This window comes from Silurus meridionalis, chromosome 1 (assembly GCF_014805685.1).
Source record: "Silurus meridionalis isolate SWU-2019-XX chromosome 1, ASM1480568v1, whole genome shotgun sequence".
In the NCBI taxonomy this organism is placed as follows: domain Eukaryota; kingdom Metazoa; phylum Chordata; class Actinopteri; order Siluriformes; family Siluridae; genus Silurus; species Silurus meridionalis.
In genome coordinates, this window is record NC_060884.1 from 1673207 (window position 1) to 1694431 (window position 21225).

A 21225-nucleotide genomic window follows, 5' to 3' on the forward strand; every position below is an offset into this window, starting at 1 on the left:
TTATTCGTTCTATAACAAACAGGCTCACATACGAAAAAAAAGTGAAGGAAAAGGAATGTAGTTTGTCTGAATAATACTGTTTTTAATTAAATGATGCAAAGGAGTCCAGTCTATTTATTATAAATAATTATGGCTTTCAAAAATGTTTCGGTATTGGCATCGATTATTTGACGCTGGATTTAACAGTACGTACTTGGATCAGATCGGAAAAAAATTATCGTATCGCTGCTTCGGTAATTGCGCTCAAAGGAAAATGGCGCCCCTTGCGCATGCGCAGTCGCCTCCCCCCCTCGTATCCTGCTGGTTGTTAGCCAACGTCAGCGGCGGTGAGGGGAAACGGCACAGGCTGAGCAGGTCGCTCCCAATGGCGCATTTTCCATGAGAAACAGCGTGGGGAAGAGGGGAAATAACACGAGTAAGACATTTCATTGAATTAGACGTTTCGTTTGGTTTAATTTTCGACATTTAAGACGTGCGTTTCGGGGGATGTTGCGGCTTTAAACCGCTCCTTGAAGGATCTTCTCGATTTCCTTTCCCATATTTTACTACCTGAACGATTCATTCTAAAAGAAACAGCGCATGAAAATAATCAGACAAGACAAAACGCAACAACTTTCATTTCTCTGACGTGAAACCCAAGAAAACTGTTCAAGGGATATATAGAGATGTGATGATCTGATCGGGTTCAATCCCAAATCGGAGCCGTTTCTCCTTCATAGGCGCGCTATCTAGGGATGGGAATAATGGCGCATGCGCACTATGTAGTGCACTAACGTAGTGAAGTGGAAGCGATTTGGGATACGGTTGTAGTTTGCTAAGGTTTCGCGGTGTTTTAGTGCATTAATTTGGAAAATATAAATATGAAATATTACAATTTATTCTTCTAGGCGTTTATTTTCAAACCAGAGAAAAGCAAATGCAGAAGAAATGTTTAGTATTTGTCTAATTTCTCTCACAGCCCGAGTGAGACAGGTGTCCTGGTGGTGGAGAGGCCAGGTCTTTATGTGAGGCCTTCTGAGGTAAATATCACACACACACTTAATTTAACTAATTTTAACCTAATTTATTTGTAGTAAATTTATTTAATAATTGTTTTTTGTCATTGTAAATGTAATGTCACATAGAATATGTATGTTAAGGCTCATCCAAGTTAGCAGCTGTTACTGTTTTTTACATTGTCATCATTTATTACTCATTAATTCTCATTGAAAGCTTGTAAAATGTTTAATTTTATAAATATAATTTTCTATTTAAATGCAGGTGAGTGTAATAATCACTAATCACCTCACAATCCGACAGAATCAGTCATTGAGTAATCACTCATTTGATACAAGGTGGTATCAAAAAGTTTCAAGACTAGTTCTGTAACACGCCAGCAGGTGGCAGCACAAGGCTGCGCACACAGTCACAGGGAGCACCGACCTCCATAAGACAGTGTGATCAAAACAAAACATCTGGAGCTGTGCAACTGGTGCTGTTAATTGTATTTTTTGTCTGTTAATAGTTACGTTAACGATAAGTTGTTAGGTGCATCAACACGTTAGGACCAATCAGAAGCAGGATTTCTGCAGCACGTTTTATCAGTGATTTCTTTGCAGGACCGAGCAGCCCATCGGAACACTATGGATGGCTATGGGTAGGTTACGCTTCCCACTTCCTGTTTCCTGCTTCCCAGATCGAACAACCTGGTTTTTGGATTTGATGACGATTTCTTAAACCGAACGATCTTTCTGAATTTTCAGGTTCTCGAGTCCGATTCTGGGCGAGGATCGGTCCGTCATGGCTCGCATGCAGAAGAAATTCTGGAAGACGAAGCAGGTTCTGATCAAGGCGACCGGGAAGAAGGAGGACGAGCACGTGGTGGCGTCGGACGCCGATCTGGACGCGAAACTGGAGGTACGTAGTTTTGTTGAAAGACCATTTGGAAAATATTATTTTTGGAACTAAAGTATTTGTTGAATTAAGACTTCGCATCAGTGATCTATCAGAAAAATGTATTGCGATATTTTTATTTATTTTTTTATTATGGTTGCCAGGCAACCATAATTTACATCTGTACAGCACACTTTCAGCTCGGGGTGCTAGTTAATGAATTTATCTTATCTGGTACAACACGACATGGTGTGTGTGTGTTCTGGATGTGGGGGTGTGTGTGTTTGAGAGAGGCGGAGGAGAGACACAGATACAGAGAACGAAGAGAAATAAGGGAAAGAGATGGAGAAGAGTAAACAGTGTTATCTCTCTCTCTCTCTCTCTTCTGCTCTACAGGTCAGATTGATTTCCTGTCTCTATAGCTTCTGTGATGAGGACAATCAGCGGCCATATTGTCTTATCGTCCATGTCGATTCTGATTATACGGCTTCATAACGTGCTTAAATTTTAGGAGCAGATTTTTTTCCCCATATATAACACGTGTTTAGGGGCGGGGCTATGCTCCCAGTTTGCGATGTCACCTGATCATTATTGATGATGATGATTTAGCCACACCTCCAACAAATTGGCTAACGTTGTTATGGTAGCGCTATATTTACACACGTCCTTTCACCATTTTATAAATTATTGGACATCATCTAGACTCAAGGGGATGTACCCAATTTGCATAATCATGCATATTAATATAGTCATGAATTTCTATTGAGGATACAGTCTTCAGCATCAGAACACAAGTTGAAGTGATTTGTTCAGAATGCTGAACTTTGATTGATCAGAAAGAGTTGAGAGTTCAGTCACCGGTCTCGTTTCCATGGAAACATATGGCTATGATTTTGGCTTTTGGAAGGAGTCTCCGGTTTTAGCAGTCGGAAGCAAAGCTGATTGGACGCAGTGCATGTGAGCATCTGTGTTGTGTTTGTGAAAATCCAAAGGGAGAGTTAATGAGTAACATGAAAACCCCAGGCAGTGTTGGTGTGACCTTGTGTGTGTGTGTGTGTGTGTGTGTGTGTGTGTGTGTGTGTGTGTGTGCGCGCACGCACGCACATGTGCATGCGTATGGTCCAGGTATTGTAGCTTCACAATTTGTGCTTCCAGGGAACATATTGTCTATTTTTAAGAGCCTCGCCAACCTTCATGACTCATTTATAGCGAGACTCAGGTTTCATCTTGACATGAGGCGAACACACACACACACACACACACAGAAAACTCCATTAACGAAGCAGACTCAAAACGACTCGATGCCATGACAACAGGACACGCGCAATCCCTACAGGTTGTGAAATAAGAGATAACAAGGCCGTGTGTGTGTGTGTGTGTGTGTGTGTTTTGTATCTGAGAGAGCACAACAGATAATATTAGTAGTATTTAAAATCCCAGACCAGTTCATTCACTTTCTTAGAAGTATCAGGACTTTTTTTTTTTCATTCAGGGTTTTGTAAAAGGTGTGTGTGTGTGTGTGTGTGTGTGTGTGTGTGTGTGTGTGTGTTTGTACAGCAGCAGTGTGTGAGCACCGCCTCTGTTTTCTGTAATGCTGATTAGAACAACACCCATGAGTGAAGTGTGTGTTGTATGTTTTGGACGCATCGAGGACGTGTTCAGCGTTTAACAGCAAATTTAGCGTAAAAAAGGCGGAGGCTAACGCATCTGTCGCATAAATACAATTGTCATTTTATTTAAATGTGTTAATAAGGTGTGTGTGTGTGTGTGTGTGTGTGTGTGTGTGTGTGTGTGTGTGTGTGTGTGTGAGACTTAATGTCTTTTTTTTTTGTCATTTCCAGTTTTTTCGTTCGATACAGTCCACCTGTACAGAGCTTTTAAAAGTCATCGAGAAATACCAGCAAAGAATCACACGTGAGTGAAAACTACACACAAACTCACTCCTCTTTTATATTTCACACGTCTTTTGCACAAGAGCACCACACGGTTTATAACCGGGAGACCCAAGACTTCGGCTTCTACTAACTAACATTTTCCTGAGTTATTAATAAAGCTCGAGGCAGCATAGTTGATTGCTGGAACTATTGGCAAAAAAACTATTCTGATAGTTTTTCCGGCTTCCGGTCCACTGTCATTACAATAGCGGCCTCTAGAGGCGGATCACGAAAATGCGTCGCTCCGTCACATGGCATTTTTTGGGCACAGACCCCCATTAAAAAAAATTATGTGGCTTTCACAGAAAAAACAGTTTTATATGGTCACGTTTTATAACAGAAGTCATATATATATATATATATATATATATATATATATATATATATATATATATATATATATATATATATATATAAGTATGTGTTATTATGCTGTCACGTGTCTGATCCTTGACCTTTGCAGGCCTGTCCCAGGAGGAGAACGAGCTGGGACTGTTCCTGCGCTTCCAGGCAGAACATGACAAAACTAAGGCAGGAAGCATGATGAATGCCACCAGCAAGGCCCTGTGTACCTCTGCCAAACAGAGGTGTGCGCACACACACACACACACACACACACACACACACACACACACTGTTCTAAATATGACCATGTGACATTTGATACCCCGCTCCATCTTCTGGGTGCAGGTTGGCTCTTTGCGCCCCTCTGCAGAGGATGGAGCAGGAGATGGAGACGTTTCGGAGGAGGGCCATCGCCGACACGCTGCTGACCATGAGCCGCATGGAGAAGTCCAGGACGGAGTACCGCGGCGCTCTGCTATGGATGAAGGACGTCTCCCAGGAGCTGGACCCCGACACCTACAAACAGCTGGAGAAGTTCCGCAAGGTCAGCATTCTTTCAGAGAGATTAAAGTATCGGAAATTTTTGAAAGCAATGTCCTCAAAACGAAGAAGAAATTTTAGTCGAGCGTCAATGCCGGCTGTGGCGAAGGAAAAACTCCCTGAGATGGTACGAGGAAGAAACCTTTAGAGACTCAAACTGGAACCTCATCCTCACCTGGGTGGCACTGAATGTTCATTAATCATAGTTTTATCAATTAGCGAGTCGTTATAGTAGACTGTTGATATTAATTACAGTCCAAATCCATCCAGAAGTAAGAGTGTGTGAGTGAGAGGGCGTAAACAGAAGGAGAAAGCCGGGTGGTGTTCGGTGTCTCTGGTAGTACAGAAGTCCTAGTGGTTTGAGAGGGACGGCTTTTCCTCGCTTATGGTCTCTGATTTCCTCCTAAACCAGTCGGTGTACAAAGGACTAAGTAACTGAATCCTGCAGTCACACACACACACACACACACACACACACACACACACACACACATTCAGTGGGTCAGACTGAGCTTTGTCTGGGTCGAGAAATGCTGACGCACAAAGTCGTGTCTTTGTTGATGCGGGAATTATTTAAACTTTGATGCTGTTTAATAATTACACTTCAGTTGGGTAAACTAAATGCCCCTCCCTCTTTTTTAAAAATGCCTGACCTTGATTTGCATACTGAAATGTGATTGGCTATTATATTTTATGACATAATTACCATAGTCCTGTGCTATGTTTTTAGCTGTTTCTTCAACAAGTTATTGTAGTGTAATTGTACTTGGACCTCTTTTAATTGTAATATCCATGAAAGGATTTTGTGCATAAGTAATTGCCCCCTCTTAAGTCCTGTAATGGACCAACTGTCTGTGTGTGTGTGTGTGTGTGTGTGTGTGTGTGTGTGTGTGTGTGTGTGTGTGTGTGTGTGTGTGTGTGTAGGTGCAGGCACAGGTGAGGGGCACAAAGATGCAATTCGATAAGCTGAAGAACGACGTGTGTCAGAAAGTGGACATGCTGGGAGCGAGCCGTTGCAACCTGCTCTCTCATTCCCTCTGCACTTACCAGGTATTTTGCTCATTCGCTGGTTTATTCACCAAATCATACACCGATTAATTTCCTCTTTCTGCCCGCTCTCCATCCATATTTCACACTTTTCTTTTTCCCGAAACGGATATTTTATTTATAGACCATTCTTGCAAGCGGGTGGGCATGACCACCTTTTTTTTCTTTCTCTTTTTCAGACTACTCTCCTGCAGTTCTGGGAGAAGACGGCAAACATCATGTCCGGCATCCACGAAGCCTTTCAGGGATACGTGCCGTACAATTTCACCACCCTGAAGGTGCATTTTGTGTCACATGTGAAGCAATGAGAGAAAATGCATTGTGTATCCGTGACGGCGATGAGCATCGTTAATGTGTGTTGCAGGACTTACGGGATCCACTGGAACACCTTTTGGACTCCTCATCTCTCGAGGATAAGAAGGACAAGGGAAAACAAACAAATGCAGACAAGTGAGCAAGTACACACTCGGATGTTTTGACCTCGGCGCAGTAGAATCAATATTATTATTACACAGAACCCCATTTAAACCACGTGTCTTGTTCGCCAGTTGCTTTCTCATAATTCAGACGACCGTTTATGTACGTGTTTATTTATTTAAACGTGTTTATTCATTACATAGTCACTTATGTCTCTCAGTACCAAACCATCTGTTGTTTTTAATTAATTACATTTTTTTTACAGACTCGTGTCACTGGAGGAGGAGAAAACTGGAACGTCTGCGTTCGAAGCTGCAAGTCTAGACTCTGGTAAGAGTCAGAAGTAAATGTATCTCGTTATTGTATATAAAACGTGTCTGTACTTTACTGAAGTGTTTCCATTTGGGGAATTTCGTACTTTTTACTCAACTAGGTTTTGTGCGATTATAGTTTTTGGCATGTTTCATTTAATGGATCTCACAGTGGGCTGTTTCACCCCCCCTGATTTGCACCACAGCTTTATTTGAGCTCTCAGGCCCCATCAGCACAATCAGCATGGATGATGACCTCCTACTCATGACCCCTGACCCCTCCCCGATGCATGCCATGATCCCAACTCTACCTACACCACGGCCTCAGAGCCACCCGGAGGCCGCGCTGCCCCCTGATCCCCAGCGAGCTGAGTCTCAGAGGCAAAACACAGAGTCCTTTGTCACTATACCGCTGCATGAGAAGGGTATAAACTCACAGCCAGCTTCTTCCTTTTTCCCCCTCAGACACGTCTTATACCTTTTTAATCCCTCTCCACCTTCAAAACCTGTCTTTCTGCACGGAATAGTATGTAGGAATACATTACATTTATTTAAATTCTACTCGGTGTTTAATTGCTTTCTTCTTCAGAGCTCAACCGGAGATCTTCTCACGCCGACTCTTTTTCCTCTTGTCCAAACTTTAAAAACTTCCAGACGATGGATTTCCTGATTTAGATCGTTTTCCATGTTCTTGATCCACTTCTTATTTTTTCTTCGCTTCATGCCTGCTTTTTTTTAAAACCACGTTTCCAGGAATACAGTCTTAAATTGCTCTTAAACAGCTCTGTGTTTCTCCCGCTCCAGTCACCAGTGATTTGCTCTCGGGTCTCGTGCCGTACTCTGGCCTCGAGGAGGAAGAGGGAGAACGAGGCGATCTGTCTTTCCTGCAGGATCTGCTGAGCCCCGGAGCCTCCAGCGGAACGGATGATTTCAGTAAAGCGTGGCAGGACGCTTTCGGCTGCTTCGAGGCCCCCGTGAGTGTTCCCTGTTCCACAGACGGTGCTGCTGCTCCTGCGAGTAACACAGTGACTCGCTCTCCATCACAGCCTCCGAGTCCCACCGGCTTCCTGCCATCACAGCTCCTCGACCACGGGATCAGCACTACCGGTTAGACTTCTAACACCCACACTCGCACACACACAAGCGTGTGCACACACTGCCATCTAGTGGTGGTACAAATAAATACCGGTGCGATACGATTCACCACTATTACGATGCAATGGAAAGAATATGATGCAGATATTTTTGTTTCTTCGGTTCAAACAGACAGCAAATCAGTTTACTCAAGCGCCTGCTGACTTCTAGTGCATGGCCCCTTTCACAAACATGTCTTTGTAGTAAAAAAAAAAAAAAGATGAAATCAAACCAGTTTTTTTCTTGTTCTGTCTGCAGGAAGGTGCAGCTCTGCCTCTGCCATGTTAATCTGTACTCTGTGACTCTCAGGACACGCCTCGGTCTCCATAGTGTTGCGATACGTCATATTCACATATTCAGAGAGAACGCGCTCAAGAAACAGTTTAGCGACGAGAAATCGATTATCAAATATTGGTCACAAATAAACAAATTGGTTGCTTTTTAAATAATAAAAGTACTGCACATCTACTGATAATTATATATAAATAAATCTGATATTCTGATGCAAAAATGTAAAAAAAAAAAAGTGATGCATCGTGATACAAACACTTATAGTTATAACTCCACCACTAGATGGCAGTGTGTGCATGTGTGTAGTATTTAATATTTAATATAATTTATTAAATAATTTAATATAATCTCACAAAACTAAGTACACCCCTCACATTTCAGCAACCAGTATAATCTTCACAAGGGACAAAACGATAGAAATGAACTTTTGTAATTATGTTACTTATTTACTAATAAAATAAATACAAATTATTGAGTGTCTGCTAATTTAAATGTTAGAATATTTGTTAATATTAAGCAAAAAATATAATTTAATATGAACAATGCACATTTTACAGAAATGTTTTTTTTACGATTTTTTTTTTTATTTCTCACAAATTTTTTAATTAACCCTGCTGTTGTTGACTCGTGTGTTTGTTTGTTTTTTCAGGATGGATGACTCCTCCCATGTTTCAAACCCCTCCCCTTCAAGCCACGCCCACTGCTGGCCAGGTCCCGGCTGCACAGAACAACCCCAGGATGTCGGATAAAGGTACGAACGCTTCTGGGTAGAAATATATTTTTTTTTAAATATGTAATTTGTAATAAATGTATTAATATTATGGTCTGTAGCGCCTCAAGGTGGTGGAGCTCGGGACATGTCGGCCTGGTTCAACCTTTTCGCCGACCTGGACCCGCTTTCCAACCCTGACGCTATCGGACGAAGTGACGAAGATCTGCTTAATGCCTGAAGTGTGTGTGTGTGTGTGTGTGTGTGTGTGTGTGTGTGTGTGTGTGGATGGTCTTTCCATGGAAACAGAAGCTGATTTGTTTTTATTGTAAATGTAACTACAAATGGATAAAAACTTAAATGGATTTTTCAGATTTTTCATTTTCATAATTATTCAGTGTGTTTATTTAATTAGGATTGGTTTCCATGGTTACTGTTAAGAAGAAAATCAAACCCAGAGCTGGAGATTTTTTGTGCTTGAGACCCACTGAGCCAAGGAAGGATCTGGAACGTGTGTGTGTGTGTGTGTGTGTGTGTGTGTGTGTGTGTGTGTGTGTGTGTGTGTGTGTGTGTGTGTGTGTGTTTTCTTTTTTTTATTTATATATAAATAAGTAAAGGCTGCACTCTGTTGTATTTAAATCTTGAAGGTTGAAGATGAAGAACCATTGAGGAAGACGAAGGTTGATGGAGACTGCGTTCTACACTGGAAAGTTTCACCTGTTTGTAAATAATCCCACGTCGGAAAGTGCACCAGAAACGTTTACCGGATCCGAAACGTGTACTTTAAATCAGCTGTAGATTCTTTTACAGACGTTTCTGTCCTGTCCATCTGTCTGTCCGAACGCTTCACAATTACAGAAGTGAGAAACGACTCAAAATGTTCATTAAAGCTACAATCTGGGATTTCTGATTAATAAAGTTAACCTTAGCATTGGTGAGAAGAAAGAAAGAAAAAAAGAAATATATATATATAAAGTATGTGTATTTTATAATTTTATTTTGCCCAGAAAATCCTTGGTTATGGCTTTAACTATATAAAAGTATAATTACATGTTTGTTTGTTGCACATTTATCTGCTTTGGAAATTAGATTTTTTTTTCTATTTATGAACTCTTTATATTCCAATAACCTTCTGTAAGGGGTTTAAGCGGTTACCTGCTGTATAAAGTGTGTGTGTGTTGAATTTTGTGTGATTATCCAAATTGAGTATTTTACCACCACCACTAGTGTGGATTGCAAAAATGTGTGTCCCTTGATCACACCATCATTATTGCTTTATGACCAAAAACTATTTTTTTTCCTCCATTAAGTTTCCATCTGCCCTTTAAAAGTTGATGCACTAATCTAACATCTTTTGAAGTGCGAGAGACGTGTTCACGTCTGCACAGGATGGAACGTGTCCGGCAGAAAAGTGTTTGATTTACCCGTCAGGAGTTATGAGTGATGTCTGGACAGGTGCTACTCGTCCACCCGTCAGTCCATATCGATCAATCGGATGTCTCCGTGTGCTCGTGTATGCAGAAGAGGGCAGATAGCAACTTCCTATGTGCAGAATGTAGATTGTGTGAGGGGGCACAAACTTTTGCACTATTCTTTCAGATGTTGCCCACAGCTAATTAAGCTTTTAGCTCCACCCCATCGTGAGTGATTGATATAAATCCTTCATTTCTGCATTTCAAGTTCAGCGGTTAACATTTGCAAAAGTATTGGCACCCGTAATCGGCCCCTATAGGTGGAAGTTCTCCGCCTTTGTTTCATGAACGTATGCAAAACCAGTAAACCGATTTACATTCCACGTGTCTTTCTGATATTTAAGAATATATATTTGTACATCGCCTACAATTCGTCGTGTCTAAAAACTTCGTAAAAGAATGTAGGCTGCACCAATCACGCCAGGGTTTGACTCCGTTTATTTTATGCAATTAACATAATCATGTAACGATTTACAATGTGATGATGGACAGATGAGATCTTTACAGTGACTGTACTCGTCATGTGACGACCGACCAGACGATATAATTAAATAAAATTATTGTATTTAACCGGATTGTTCCAGATGTTTTAATAAATTTTTTCTTTCTTTTTTTTTTTTTTTTTTTTTTTTTTTTTATAATTTTTTTTGTTACAAATTTTCAGGAAGTAATTTTCCTGATGGAAGGCGTTTTACGACGTACCTTAAAATCCCCAGAACGATTCTCTCTCTCTTACACACACACACACACACACACACACACACACCATTTGGCTGGTTTGAGTGTTAAAAACAGCCATTTCGAAATCGATTCTTTGAAATATTTTTTTTTTTTTTTTTTAAGGCATTACACATTTTTTTTTATTCGTCTCTAACTAAAGTAAGAAAGGAAGAAAAATGAGCTTCACAGTATATGATGCATGAATTCATTTACAGTATAAAGATGCTACGGTTCCTCTGAGGAAGCCTCCAGAGATGGTTCTTCGCATAAAGTCTCTCGGTAAGAACTCACTTTATTCCCGTTGTATTCGGGTTGCGCCAGTGCAGTTTCCATCCAACATGTTCACGTTCATCTCAGACAAATCTTACATACACTATAAGGGCAAAAGTATTGGGACGCATCAGCCGTACCTGGTTCTTCCATTGTGTAGGACGTCTTTGGATGCATTTGGTAGCGTGAAATTTTTACTTCATCTAGGAGACCCACACCTGTTCCTGCATGACAGGGTCCTTGTGCACAAAGCCAGCTCCATGAAGCTTTACATGGGTTGGATTTAGTGGAAGATCTTGAGTGGCCTGCTATGGAGCTCTGAAGATCTTCAGGATGAACATTTCATGCTGTCTTCACCCCAGGCCTCCTCACCTCACCTGAGACCTCACCTGACTAACACCCTTGTGGAAGAATGAATCTCCACAAAATCTAGTGGAACATCTTCCAAGAAAGGTGAAGCATATAACAGCAATGAGATGATAAAAAAGAAGCACATCGTATACTCAGATGTCCAAAAACTTTTGTCCATATAGTGCATCTTCTGGGTTGAAAGCATTCTTCTATCCGTCAGGAAAGATATATTTCTGAGACTTTTTACTATTTACATCTTAAAGAAAAAAGGAATCCTGTTTGGTTGTGTTTTTATAATGCGTGCTCTGTCGCCGTATATTTCTATAATCGTTGTATGTTGTTTATGATGTACTACATTTCTACAGGTTTTTATCTCTAATTGAAGACAAGAATGAGTGAAGTAAACGCAGTAACTCCTCCAGGTGATCTTCCACACATTGCTTATTATTAATAGGAGGTTTGAGCTAAACATTTGTATGGAAAAGTTTTTTTTTTTTTTCTCTTCTACTGAATTTCTAGAATTGTATCCAATCAATTTCTCTCTCTTTCTCTCGTCACGCCCCAACAATATATAACAGTATAATAAACATAGCACCAGAACCTCCTGTTTCACCCGCACTTCGTATATAAAGCACACGGGTTCTGTGTTTATATGGTGGAGTAAATCATGAACTGGGGGTCTCATTTATCATTTTTATGTCTTTATTCCACAGCAGGTCACCGCGGTTACTGTTCCTAATCGTTTAATAATCAGTTTAAGTGTCAAAAAGAAGCTGCTTCCGGTTATCACTTACACTATAGCAGCTTTCCAGGTTTAGCTGTGAATGTTATGCACATAGTTCTTTAGCACCGTGTGTATTTTTGAATACATTTGTATATAGAATATTAAATAAATTATTAAATTTTTTTATATACATTTTTTTCTTGCACTCTGAAGCAAAAATTCCTTCAGCATTAATACAGATCTTATCTTCTCTTGAAATCTTGAACAAACCTCTGCTGCAACATCACCTGATGGAATGTGGAGATTGTGTGCTTCAGAATTTCCTCCGAATGTATCTTGGTTTGGTCGGCGTAAGAGATAAAAAATAAGTCCGAATAGGTTTTTTTTTTTATTTTATTTTCATGTCATCTGCAGTCTGCTGGTTAAAGGCGTTGGACTTCAGAATGATGCATCAGAAGGGCATGAGTTTAAATCCCAGCCCCACCAAGCTGCCTGGGCCCCTGAGCAAGGCCCTTAGCTTTTTAGTTTTATACAATTGTAAGTCGCTCTCTGGAAAAGGGACGTTGGCCAAATGCTGTAAATGTAAAGTAAATAAAGGAAGTTGTTTACCATATATGGTAAATTAGGGGCGGGGCATGTTTCCTCGAGTCGATGCGACGATTTTTTAAACGCTAGGTTTTTTTTTTTATTACAAATTCAGAAATTCGTAAATGAATAAATGAGACCCCTGGAGAGGTTCGGTCAGAGCTGGGTTTCAGATCACGCTGCTACAGATCACGGTGAGTATCAGGCACGGGATTCGTTTTTTTTTTTTTTTTTTTTGTCCGTCCCTGCTATTAGCTACATTTTTTCTTTTTGCATGGTAACTACTTATAACACACACACACACACACACACACACAATTTTAGTCCCATGTTCTTCCAAAAAAAAGTTCAAATAGTGATGCGGTATGTAGACGGAAACGTGGCTTTCGAAAGGCTTTGATGGTCAACTGCGAAGAAAAACCAGAAAAAAATAAAAACAAAACACACACACACACTCTCTACTTTACAGATGTACACGTCAAAGACTTCACAGCCTCGTCCGAATCCCTGGCTGACGGTACAGGAAGGACACAGTAGCATCACCTCGACGATCTTCGACGACATTCAAGTTTCAGCGAGTGATTTGGATCGTTTGGATCAGAAGTCGAGCCCTGATGCGGTTACAGCTTTGAGATTTTTGAGCAAAACGAGTCTGTTTTTTCGAAACGATGCGTGGAGACGGATGGAGATCTACGCTTCTAACCCTCAGGTTCTTCCAGATGGCGTGGGAGACAGGGGGACTGGCGTCCTCGTGTGAGGACGGGGCCGAGGGACGGAGACAGACTGCGGACGCCGACCCCGCTGAGAGGGACGAGGGAGGGAGACAGGCTGCAGTAGCTCACGCCGCCGCGGAAACTCAGCTCCTGTGTGGGCAGCAGCGGCTTCAGGATGCTGACGAGGCAAAAGGCCGAGCCGCTCTTAGGAATGAAGTTCACCTTGTTCCTGTCTGGGCACAGGTATGGAGGAATCTCCTGCAGAGGCCTGGGCCTCGACAAACACACAGGACTCTTTAACTTCTACAGCAAATTATTATGAAGTCATATAAAACAAAACTCTCTGAAATGACATCATCTGCTCAAAGAAGAAGAACAGAGTAAGAAATGCGAATCATTCGTCACGCTGAAAACAACCGGGCATGAAAACACACTTCACCTGTGTTCTGAGCTGCACGGCATCGGGAGAAAAGATTCACCGATGGTGATTTTTAAACACACGACGATGCCAAAAGAAAAACTCTCGAGAGAAATAGTTGTGAAAGGAAGGAGGAAGACAGTGAACAATGACTTTCTTGGTAGGCTACTGTTTAGATACAAGCCGTGTAACAGACACTGTCTTTCATTAAAGCCTGTGTAAAGTTCATTAGTTTCAGTGTAGACAGTGCGGCTTATAGACAGGTGCGGCTTATTTATGTTCAAAATAAAATCTTTGTAAAATTCAGTGGGTGCGGCTTATATTTGGGTGCGTTTAATAGTCCAGAAATTACGGTACCACTAACCACTGCTCTTATTACTTCTACTACTGTTACTGCTGCGAGTCTTATTACTAGTGATATTACGCATTATTACTACCAACTTCTTCTGTTTTAAATATTTGAACTGCTCAAACTATTACTCCTTTTACTTCATACTACTGATATTATTAACGCTACTTTTACTACATCTAATATTAGGAACACTACAGTACTTTTATTATTCACAGTATATTAATGTTATTTATGTGCATTATAGTAAAACGTATCTCCTACATTTAACAAGTCTGGAATTATTACTCACTGGTTCTCCTCGAAGACCTTGACCTTCTCACAGCCCTCAGGAGGCTCCCGCTTGAACATGTAGCTGTTGTTAGGTTTGGGAGAGGACGCGTATTTGGGCAGGGGTGAGTACAGTCCCAGGTCTACAGATACACAGGGGACAGGGGGACAACATGAGAAGAAGTCCTCTGTCTTGAAAGAGAATGAGAGGTATTCACGTCATCGAGTGTGTGTGTGTGTGTGTGTGTGTGTGTGTGTGAGTGTGAAACCTCGTTCTCTGCTCTCGTTGAGTGTGTCGTCGTTGTTAAGGGGACTGTTTCCTATTGCGTCGTTCAGGATGCTGAGGTACGACGGGGACACCGAGTCCGCCCGGCTGCTGCTGTTGCTACGGTTGCCACCGAGGCTTCTACCCGAGGGTGTCTGGGTGTCGATGCTGCGTGTACTGCTGCTGCGTCTGGGGAGGGGCGGTGGAGCACGGTGCCCGTCGGGAACGTCCTGTGGCTAGAACACACACACACACACACACACACACACACCTCTATTGCTTTTGTTCATTTACATTACAATAACCAAAGCGTCCTCATAACATAAGGCATCACTGTCTGTTACTGTCCGTGACTCACAATGATGACCTCATCACGTTCCGGCGTGTCTCGTATGATGATGCGTTCGATCTCCTGGTTGAGGCCCTCGATGCTGTTGCGGAAGCGAGGAGGAGTAGACTTGGAGATGGGGATGGGGATCAGGATGGTTTTGGGCATCTGAGACTGTGTGGAGAGAGAAAGAAACGATTCATTTGATTCATTTGATTCATTTCCAACGAGTCGCTCTCGGTCGCTATCGGCGCTAACGACTTCGGACGTGATGACACATTTTAATCCTCGCATCCTGTGAGAGACGTCGCTCCAAAGTGTCCACAGGAGACGTGAAACTGGGACGAGTCCTCATGAAAGTGGGTCATCAGAATACTAGAAAGATGTTTCACCTACTTCAGCCATGAAACGACTGGTATTCGCCCTCACCTCTTTTTTAATGCAGCTTTTTGTGTCTTTCTAGATACATTTTGCACATTAATAACTGCTATTATACTGAAAGTAATAATTTTATAAACACAGTAGTATTAAAAATAAAGGGGAATAATAATAGTAATAACAGGATATTGTAGTAGTCAGTCAGAATAATATCAGTAACAGTAATATTATAAATACTTGTGCGAGACAGTATTGAATAAAACCTGTAGTAATAATAACAATGCTAAGAATATTCATAGTAAGAATAAGAGCAATGAATGACGGCGAAACCACTGTATATGTGGGCGGAGTTAACTTTCATTCTAACATACGCACACACACACGGACCTGTGATTGGATAATCGCATGGTTGCCGTTGAAGGGCGATTTGCGCTCCTTATCGCGTCGATGGCGACTGCTGCGTTTGCTGCGCTGCAGCTGCTGCCGCAGTTTCGCAATCTGGGGAAGGATGAAATGCGTAAAATCAATTTTTTTATAACTTTTACAGTTTTACAATAATATTTACTTCTTAATATACAGGAAACAGTGGGAGTGAAACTACATGTTCATGTTGCATTGCATTTTTTCATTTTTCTTCACCGTTATATCTTTTTTATTGAGATATATATATATATATATTGAAATGGCATTAACATTTAGATGAAAGGCCGGAGACACTCTGTGGAATGTCATATCCATTCATTGTGTAATTTATTCTTAGTACATTATATATAATTTTCGTTCGTTTCTATGATATTTACATGTTCAGACGCACTTCCACAGGTTCCTTTAGCCATCTGATGTGTAAATATACTGTATTACGGTTCCAGAGTTAAAATACAGTATTTTAATATTAAATATTTAGTCCATACATGCAATATATGATTATATATAAAAGTCTGACTGCAGTGATTAATGCAGAATCACAAAGCCTGGAAGAATCGTTTATTGCTTTACCTCCTTCAGCTGGTCGGTGCTGCCGCAGGACGCAGAGCGCTTGTGGGAGCCCCTCCTGCGCTCATCTACCCAGGCCCTGGGGGTCTGCAGAGAGGAGAGAGAGGTGGAGAAGAATATGTAGGAATTAAGAATGCAGAGTTAACATGAGAGAGAGAGAGAGAGAGAGAGAGAGAATACAATACAGCCTACCTGGGTGGCTTTGTCCCTCATCGAGAGGGCAGGGTGGGCGTCGCTGCCAGTTCCCTGATCAGCCAGGTCAGTCCAGACGAGGGAGGCGTGGCCTTTTTTTCAGCTGGACTCGGGACTGTGAAAATGGGGTGTGGCTAAAGTAAAGAGACAGAGAAAGCGTTATGTAACAGGGGCGGATCTACCAGGGTGGCATGGGGTGGCAATTGTCACCCTAAAAAAACATTGCCACCCCGGCACTGCTATTCTAATGTATAAAATATAAATTTGATCAGTTTCTTGTGTCAATGTGACGACAAAAACAAACAAACCTGTAAATAATAAATAATTCACTACAGGTTTACAGGTTAAATATCCCCTCACATCTCATTTAATTTATATCTTTTAATCCAGATATCAGGTTCAGGTGAAGTCAATCACAATACACAATGGATATAAATCATTCCTCGAATCCACAAGAACCATGCAAGGATGCTTAATTCACCCCCTTTGCCACCCCGTAAACGCTTTTCTACATCCGCCCATGAAAACAGGTGTAAAATCCGGATTTTGGTCGTAAATACTAAAATGTATATATTGGGTCACAAAACCTAGCGCTGAGTTAGCACCCTGAGTGATCAGTGTGTCTCAGTTGTGTCTCATTCAAAGCTGGGAAGAGACACCAGCATGTCAGGTGCCAACTATCTTTAAGAAAGAACCACACGTTATTCATATCACATATTATAGTATAGTCATTGCACGATTTCTGTAAGGAGTTTAGAAGGAGTCTCCAGTGTCAGTGCTTCCTAACTGTCAGAGGTTAAACTGTAAGGTTTTCTAGCATTTTTAGGTCATAGGATTTTATATATGTGATTTCTGTTGCATGTTTTGCAAGAGAGAGTAGAAAGACAGGCTCGGGAAAAGAAGAAGGTACTGAAATCTTTCTCATGGCAAGATCAGGAAGCCGTCCCAAGTTCACACACACATGAGAGCTGGAGAATCAGGAGAGGAGGTGATCGTTTAGGGTAGAACTTCCCAACCAACTGGAGGAGTTTCTACCTGGTCATCATTAACATCGTGTGGAAAATGTCTATAGATATGACACGATTATTAATTATGGATTATAATATAATAATATAATATCCACACACCCAAATGGCCAGGGCACAAAAATATATTTTCAAAATGAATCTGATCCATGGTTTATGAATCTTTTGGAGATATGTTTGATATGTAAAGTTTTGCTCACAAGTGCTCATTTCCTGTAATTACAGAAGACACTGGATTTCTATTTTGGTCTTGTGCTGATGTGTGATTACTGTCATCTCAGCAGGCTAAATCACTGCAATCATCGTTTTTATAGCAGTCATCACAATAATAACACCAGAACCTTCTGCAGCTCTTTCTTTTGCGAGAAAAAAAAAAAAATTTACTGATGCAGCTTAAAGGATGTCGAAAGAGCGTGAGAACGTGCACAAATTCCACATTTTCGCCATCGTGCGAATAAACCACCAGTAGATCATATGTAATGGAAATATCACTTAAAACCCAGACATGATGTCCAGATCATATGAGAAAAAAAATTATCGTTAACAAGATCAAAAAAAGAAACAAAAATTTGTACTGTTTTAAATTAAGTTTAATTATTATAATGATGTCTATGAGTCAATTCAGGCGACTAATTGTGTGTCATTAATTGTCCTGGAGTAATGTTTTAATGGCCAGATATTCATGGTTTAGTATCTCATGATGCTTCACAAGAACATTTTTATTTTTGTCTAATTTCAGTGTTCAAACTGGGTAAAAAAAACAAAAACAAATAAAAGCAAAAATGTTGAGCAATGTAATGATGATGATGATGATGATGATGATGATATACAGAAAGCCTGATAACACTCATTCCATCAGCAGCTTCTCTCTGTGACACTATTTTTGGGCCAAACCGCTAATTTATACCTCCTCATCTATACAGCCTGTGGTCATGAACCACCACGGAATAGGGGACGACGACAAAAAAGCAACCTCAGATCCTGCTCAATAAGCAAATCACAAACTTCTGGTTCTTACATAGACGATCTTCACTAATAAAGCAACGTATAAACGAACTCAAACCCACTAGAAGAGCGGAATATTACAGTTAAAGGAAAACAGCGCACCCCTGTCGGAGGTGATAATGGTTCAGTCCAGTGCCGCACACAGACGCTGCAGCTTCTTATAATAAATGTTTATTATTATAGTCGGAATTTGTGGGAATAAAAAAGAGTAGAAAAAAAGCAGATAAATGAGCGAATGAGATCGTCGTGTAGGCAGTCGGTAAACAGTATAAAATGAAATTCAAGACATGATTGAACGAAGCTTGAAGAGAGATTAGAGAGAGAGAGAGAGAGAGAGAGAGAGAGAGAGAGAAAGAGATGGGTGACATCTCTGCAGCGTGAGCCGCCATATGCAAGAAAATACACACACACACACACACACACACACACACACACACACACACAACGACAACACACACAAAAACAAGCACATATACAAAACCCCATAGTTCCCCCTTTCTAAAATTAAATAAAGATGATAAAGAAAGAAGGGATGATGATGTCGGGGGAGAAAAACACAGTGATGGCGGGAGCCCTGTTTGATGATTAGGAGGATGAAGGAGGGATATAAAGGAGGGGTATAAAGAAAGATGAGGAAGGAGGATATTTAGAATAAACGGGTGGATTTTATTACCTTGTGCAGATGCGGCGGAAATGTTCATGGCGCTGTGGATGAATGAAAAGAGCGCAGTGTTCGGAGGAAGACAGGATGCGGCTCGCGCAGGTCGCGGAAATGTGGAGGGATGAGAGTCAGACGTCAGCAGCTGCTGGGAGAAAAACAGGGAGGAGGAGGAAGAGGAGGAGGAGGAGGAGGAGGAAGAGGAGGAGGAGGAGGATGTGAGCGGGTTGCTATGGGCGTCGCCGCGCTGCTGATGCGCATTAAAGTGACGCAGCGGTGTTTACTATGTGTGTGTGTGTGTGTGTGTGTGTGTGTGTGTGTTGTGTTGTGTGTGTGTGTGTGTTGTGTGTAAGTGTGTGTTGTGTATGTGTTGTGTATGTGTTTTGTGTGTTGTGTGTGTGTGTGTGTGTGTGTGTGTGTGTGTGTGTGTTGTTCTTTATCGGTCCTGGATTCACTCCCATGTGATGACTTTTGACGTTGGAACAGTTAATGCCATTTTTTACTATTAATAAAATATATATAAAAAGGTGTGGGTTGTGCTGCATTGTGTGTGTGTGTGTGTGTGGGGGGTCGCTCTGTTGTGTTTTCGTGTGTTGTTTGTGCTTGGCTCTGTTTTGTTGAGTTGTGGTTTTCCTTGTTGTGTTTTGTGTTGTGTTTTGACATGTTTTGTGCGTATTCATGTATTGCATTGTGTTGTATTTCACAGTGTTTGTTGTGTTGAGTTGTGTTTTAGTGTTTTGTGCTGTGTTGTAAAGTTAAAGTGAAGTGACGCCACTGTTAAAGATGTTTGATATTCCAATAGCTCCAGGGTTCCTGCTCTGATCCTGAGCTTGGGCTTCTTCTGTGTCAGGTTTCTTCAGGGTTCTCTGGTTTCCTGCCATCTTCCAGAAACATGCTGGTGTTCTCTCTGGGTGGATTTGCACCATCAAACCTCATGCTCAAAATTACTGGAATAAACTCCTGTGCTGCATCATGTTTTGAATAAGTTAGAAGGTCAGAATCGCTGTATCCCAAATCTTAGTGGGTCAAAATGAGTATCACAGAGGTCTTCTGATTTTCAAGGTGGACGCTTTTTCAGATGATTTTACCCACAGTTCCTCGGTGCATGGTATATCTACTGAATGGGGATGCAGAATGGATCTCCTCCACCCTGACCAGGATCAAGTGCTTACTGCGAGTGAGAGATTGTAGGATTTTATGTGTGATGTTCTTTATTTTCCTGACTGACACACACACACACACACACACACACACACACAATCTCCTGCATTATCTTTTGTTTGTTTACTTGTGTAAATGGTGTAGTGCTGCAGTCCCACCAGCAGGCCAGGAATAATCCATTCACAAATTTGGAAGCAGAATAAAAGAGTGAAATTCCTTTTTAATCTCTTTTCCATCTGAAATAAAGAAGATGTTTGTTACTTCTGCATCAGGATTAATGACCTGCAAAAACTCATTACTGTTAATTATGTGAAAGTGAGGTGCACTCCGTGTTTTGTATTACTTTTGTATTCACTACACTTTAGGTGGGAATCAGGGGGTGGAGTCCTGCCTCCTTCTTGTGTTTTCTCTGTGCTTAATGGGTTTCCTCTGGGTTCTCCGGTGTCCTCCTCTATTCTATAGATGCGTATTTTGAAATTGTCTGTAGTGTGTGTGTGTGTGTGTGTGTGTGTGTGTGTGTGTGTATGTATACTTGTGCCTTGTGATTTATTGAAATTCTTTCCAAGGTGTCTCCTGACTCAAGTTCCCTCAAATAGATTTTACTGTTTCCAGCCACACCATGTGAGATAAGTGGTATAGAAAATGGATGGATAGATGGATGGATGGATAGATGCATAGATGGATGGATGGATGAATGGATGGATGGATGGATGGATAAATGGATGGATAGATGGATGGATGGATGGAT

The 21225-nt window shown here is 41.2% G+C and overlaps 2 protein-coding genes across 4 annotated transcripts; one reads left to right on the forward strand and one right to left on the reverse strand.

The window, feature by feature from the left end:
- The first annotated feature begins 276 nt into the window (after positions 1 to 276).
- Positions 277 to 10642, forward strand: ical1 (islet cell autoantigen 1-like). Of its 2 annotated transcripts, XM_046850881.1 has the most exons (16): positions 277 to 415; positions 959 to 1019; positions 1599 to 1636; positions 1743 to 1896; positions 3714 to 3786; positions 4270 to 4393; positions 4497 to 4695; positions 5616 to 5741; positions 5918 to 6016; positions 6103 to 6188; positions 6421 to 6485; positions 6673 to 6891; positions 7271 to 7573; positions 8541 to 8642; positions 8723 to 8842; positions 9248 to 10642. In XM_046850881.1, exons 3-15 carry the CDS (start codon positions 1623 to 1625, stop codon positions 8839 to 8841), a joined length of 1683 nt encoding a protein of 560 aa, XP_046706837.1. In that variant the 5' UTR covers positions 277 to 415; positions 959 to 1019; positions 1599 to 1622; the 3' UTR covers position 8842; positions 9248 to 10642. The 2 variants fall into 2 exon arrangements, with proteins under 2 accessions (XP_046706837.1, XP_046706848.1); XM_046850892.1 differs by lacking the exon at positions 6673 to 6891.
- Positions 10492 to 19484, reverse strand: fam117ba (family with sequence similarity 117 member Ba). 2 transcript variants are annotated; one of them, XM_046850911.1, is made up of 8 exons: positions 19332 to 19484; positions 16629 to 16762; positions 16440 to 16523; positions 15831 to 15941; positions 15096 to 15239; positions 14742 to 14973; positions 14495 to 14615; positions 10492 to 13703 (listed from the first exon to the last, which is right to left on the reverse strand). In XM_046850911.1, exons 2-8 carry the CDS (start codon positions 16647 to 16649, stop codon positions 13421 to 13423), a joined length of 996 nt encoding a protein of 331 aa, XP_046706867.1. In that variant the 5' UTR covers positions 16650 to 16762; positions 19332 to 19484; the 3' UTR covers positions 10492 to 13420. The 2 variants fall into 2 exon arrangements, with proteins under 2 accessions (XP_046706867.1, XP_046706861.1); XM_046850905.1 differs by having other exon boundaries at positions 10492 to 13709.
- Between the last annotated feature and the right edge of the window lie 1741 nt (positions 19485 to 21225).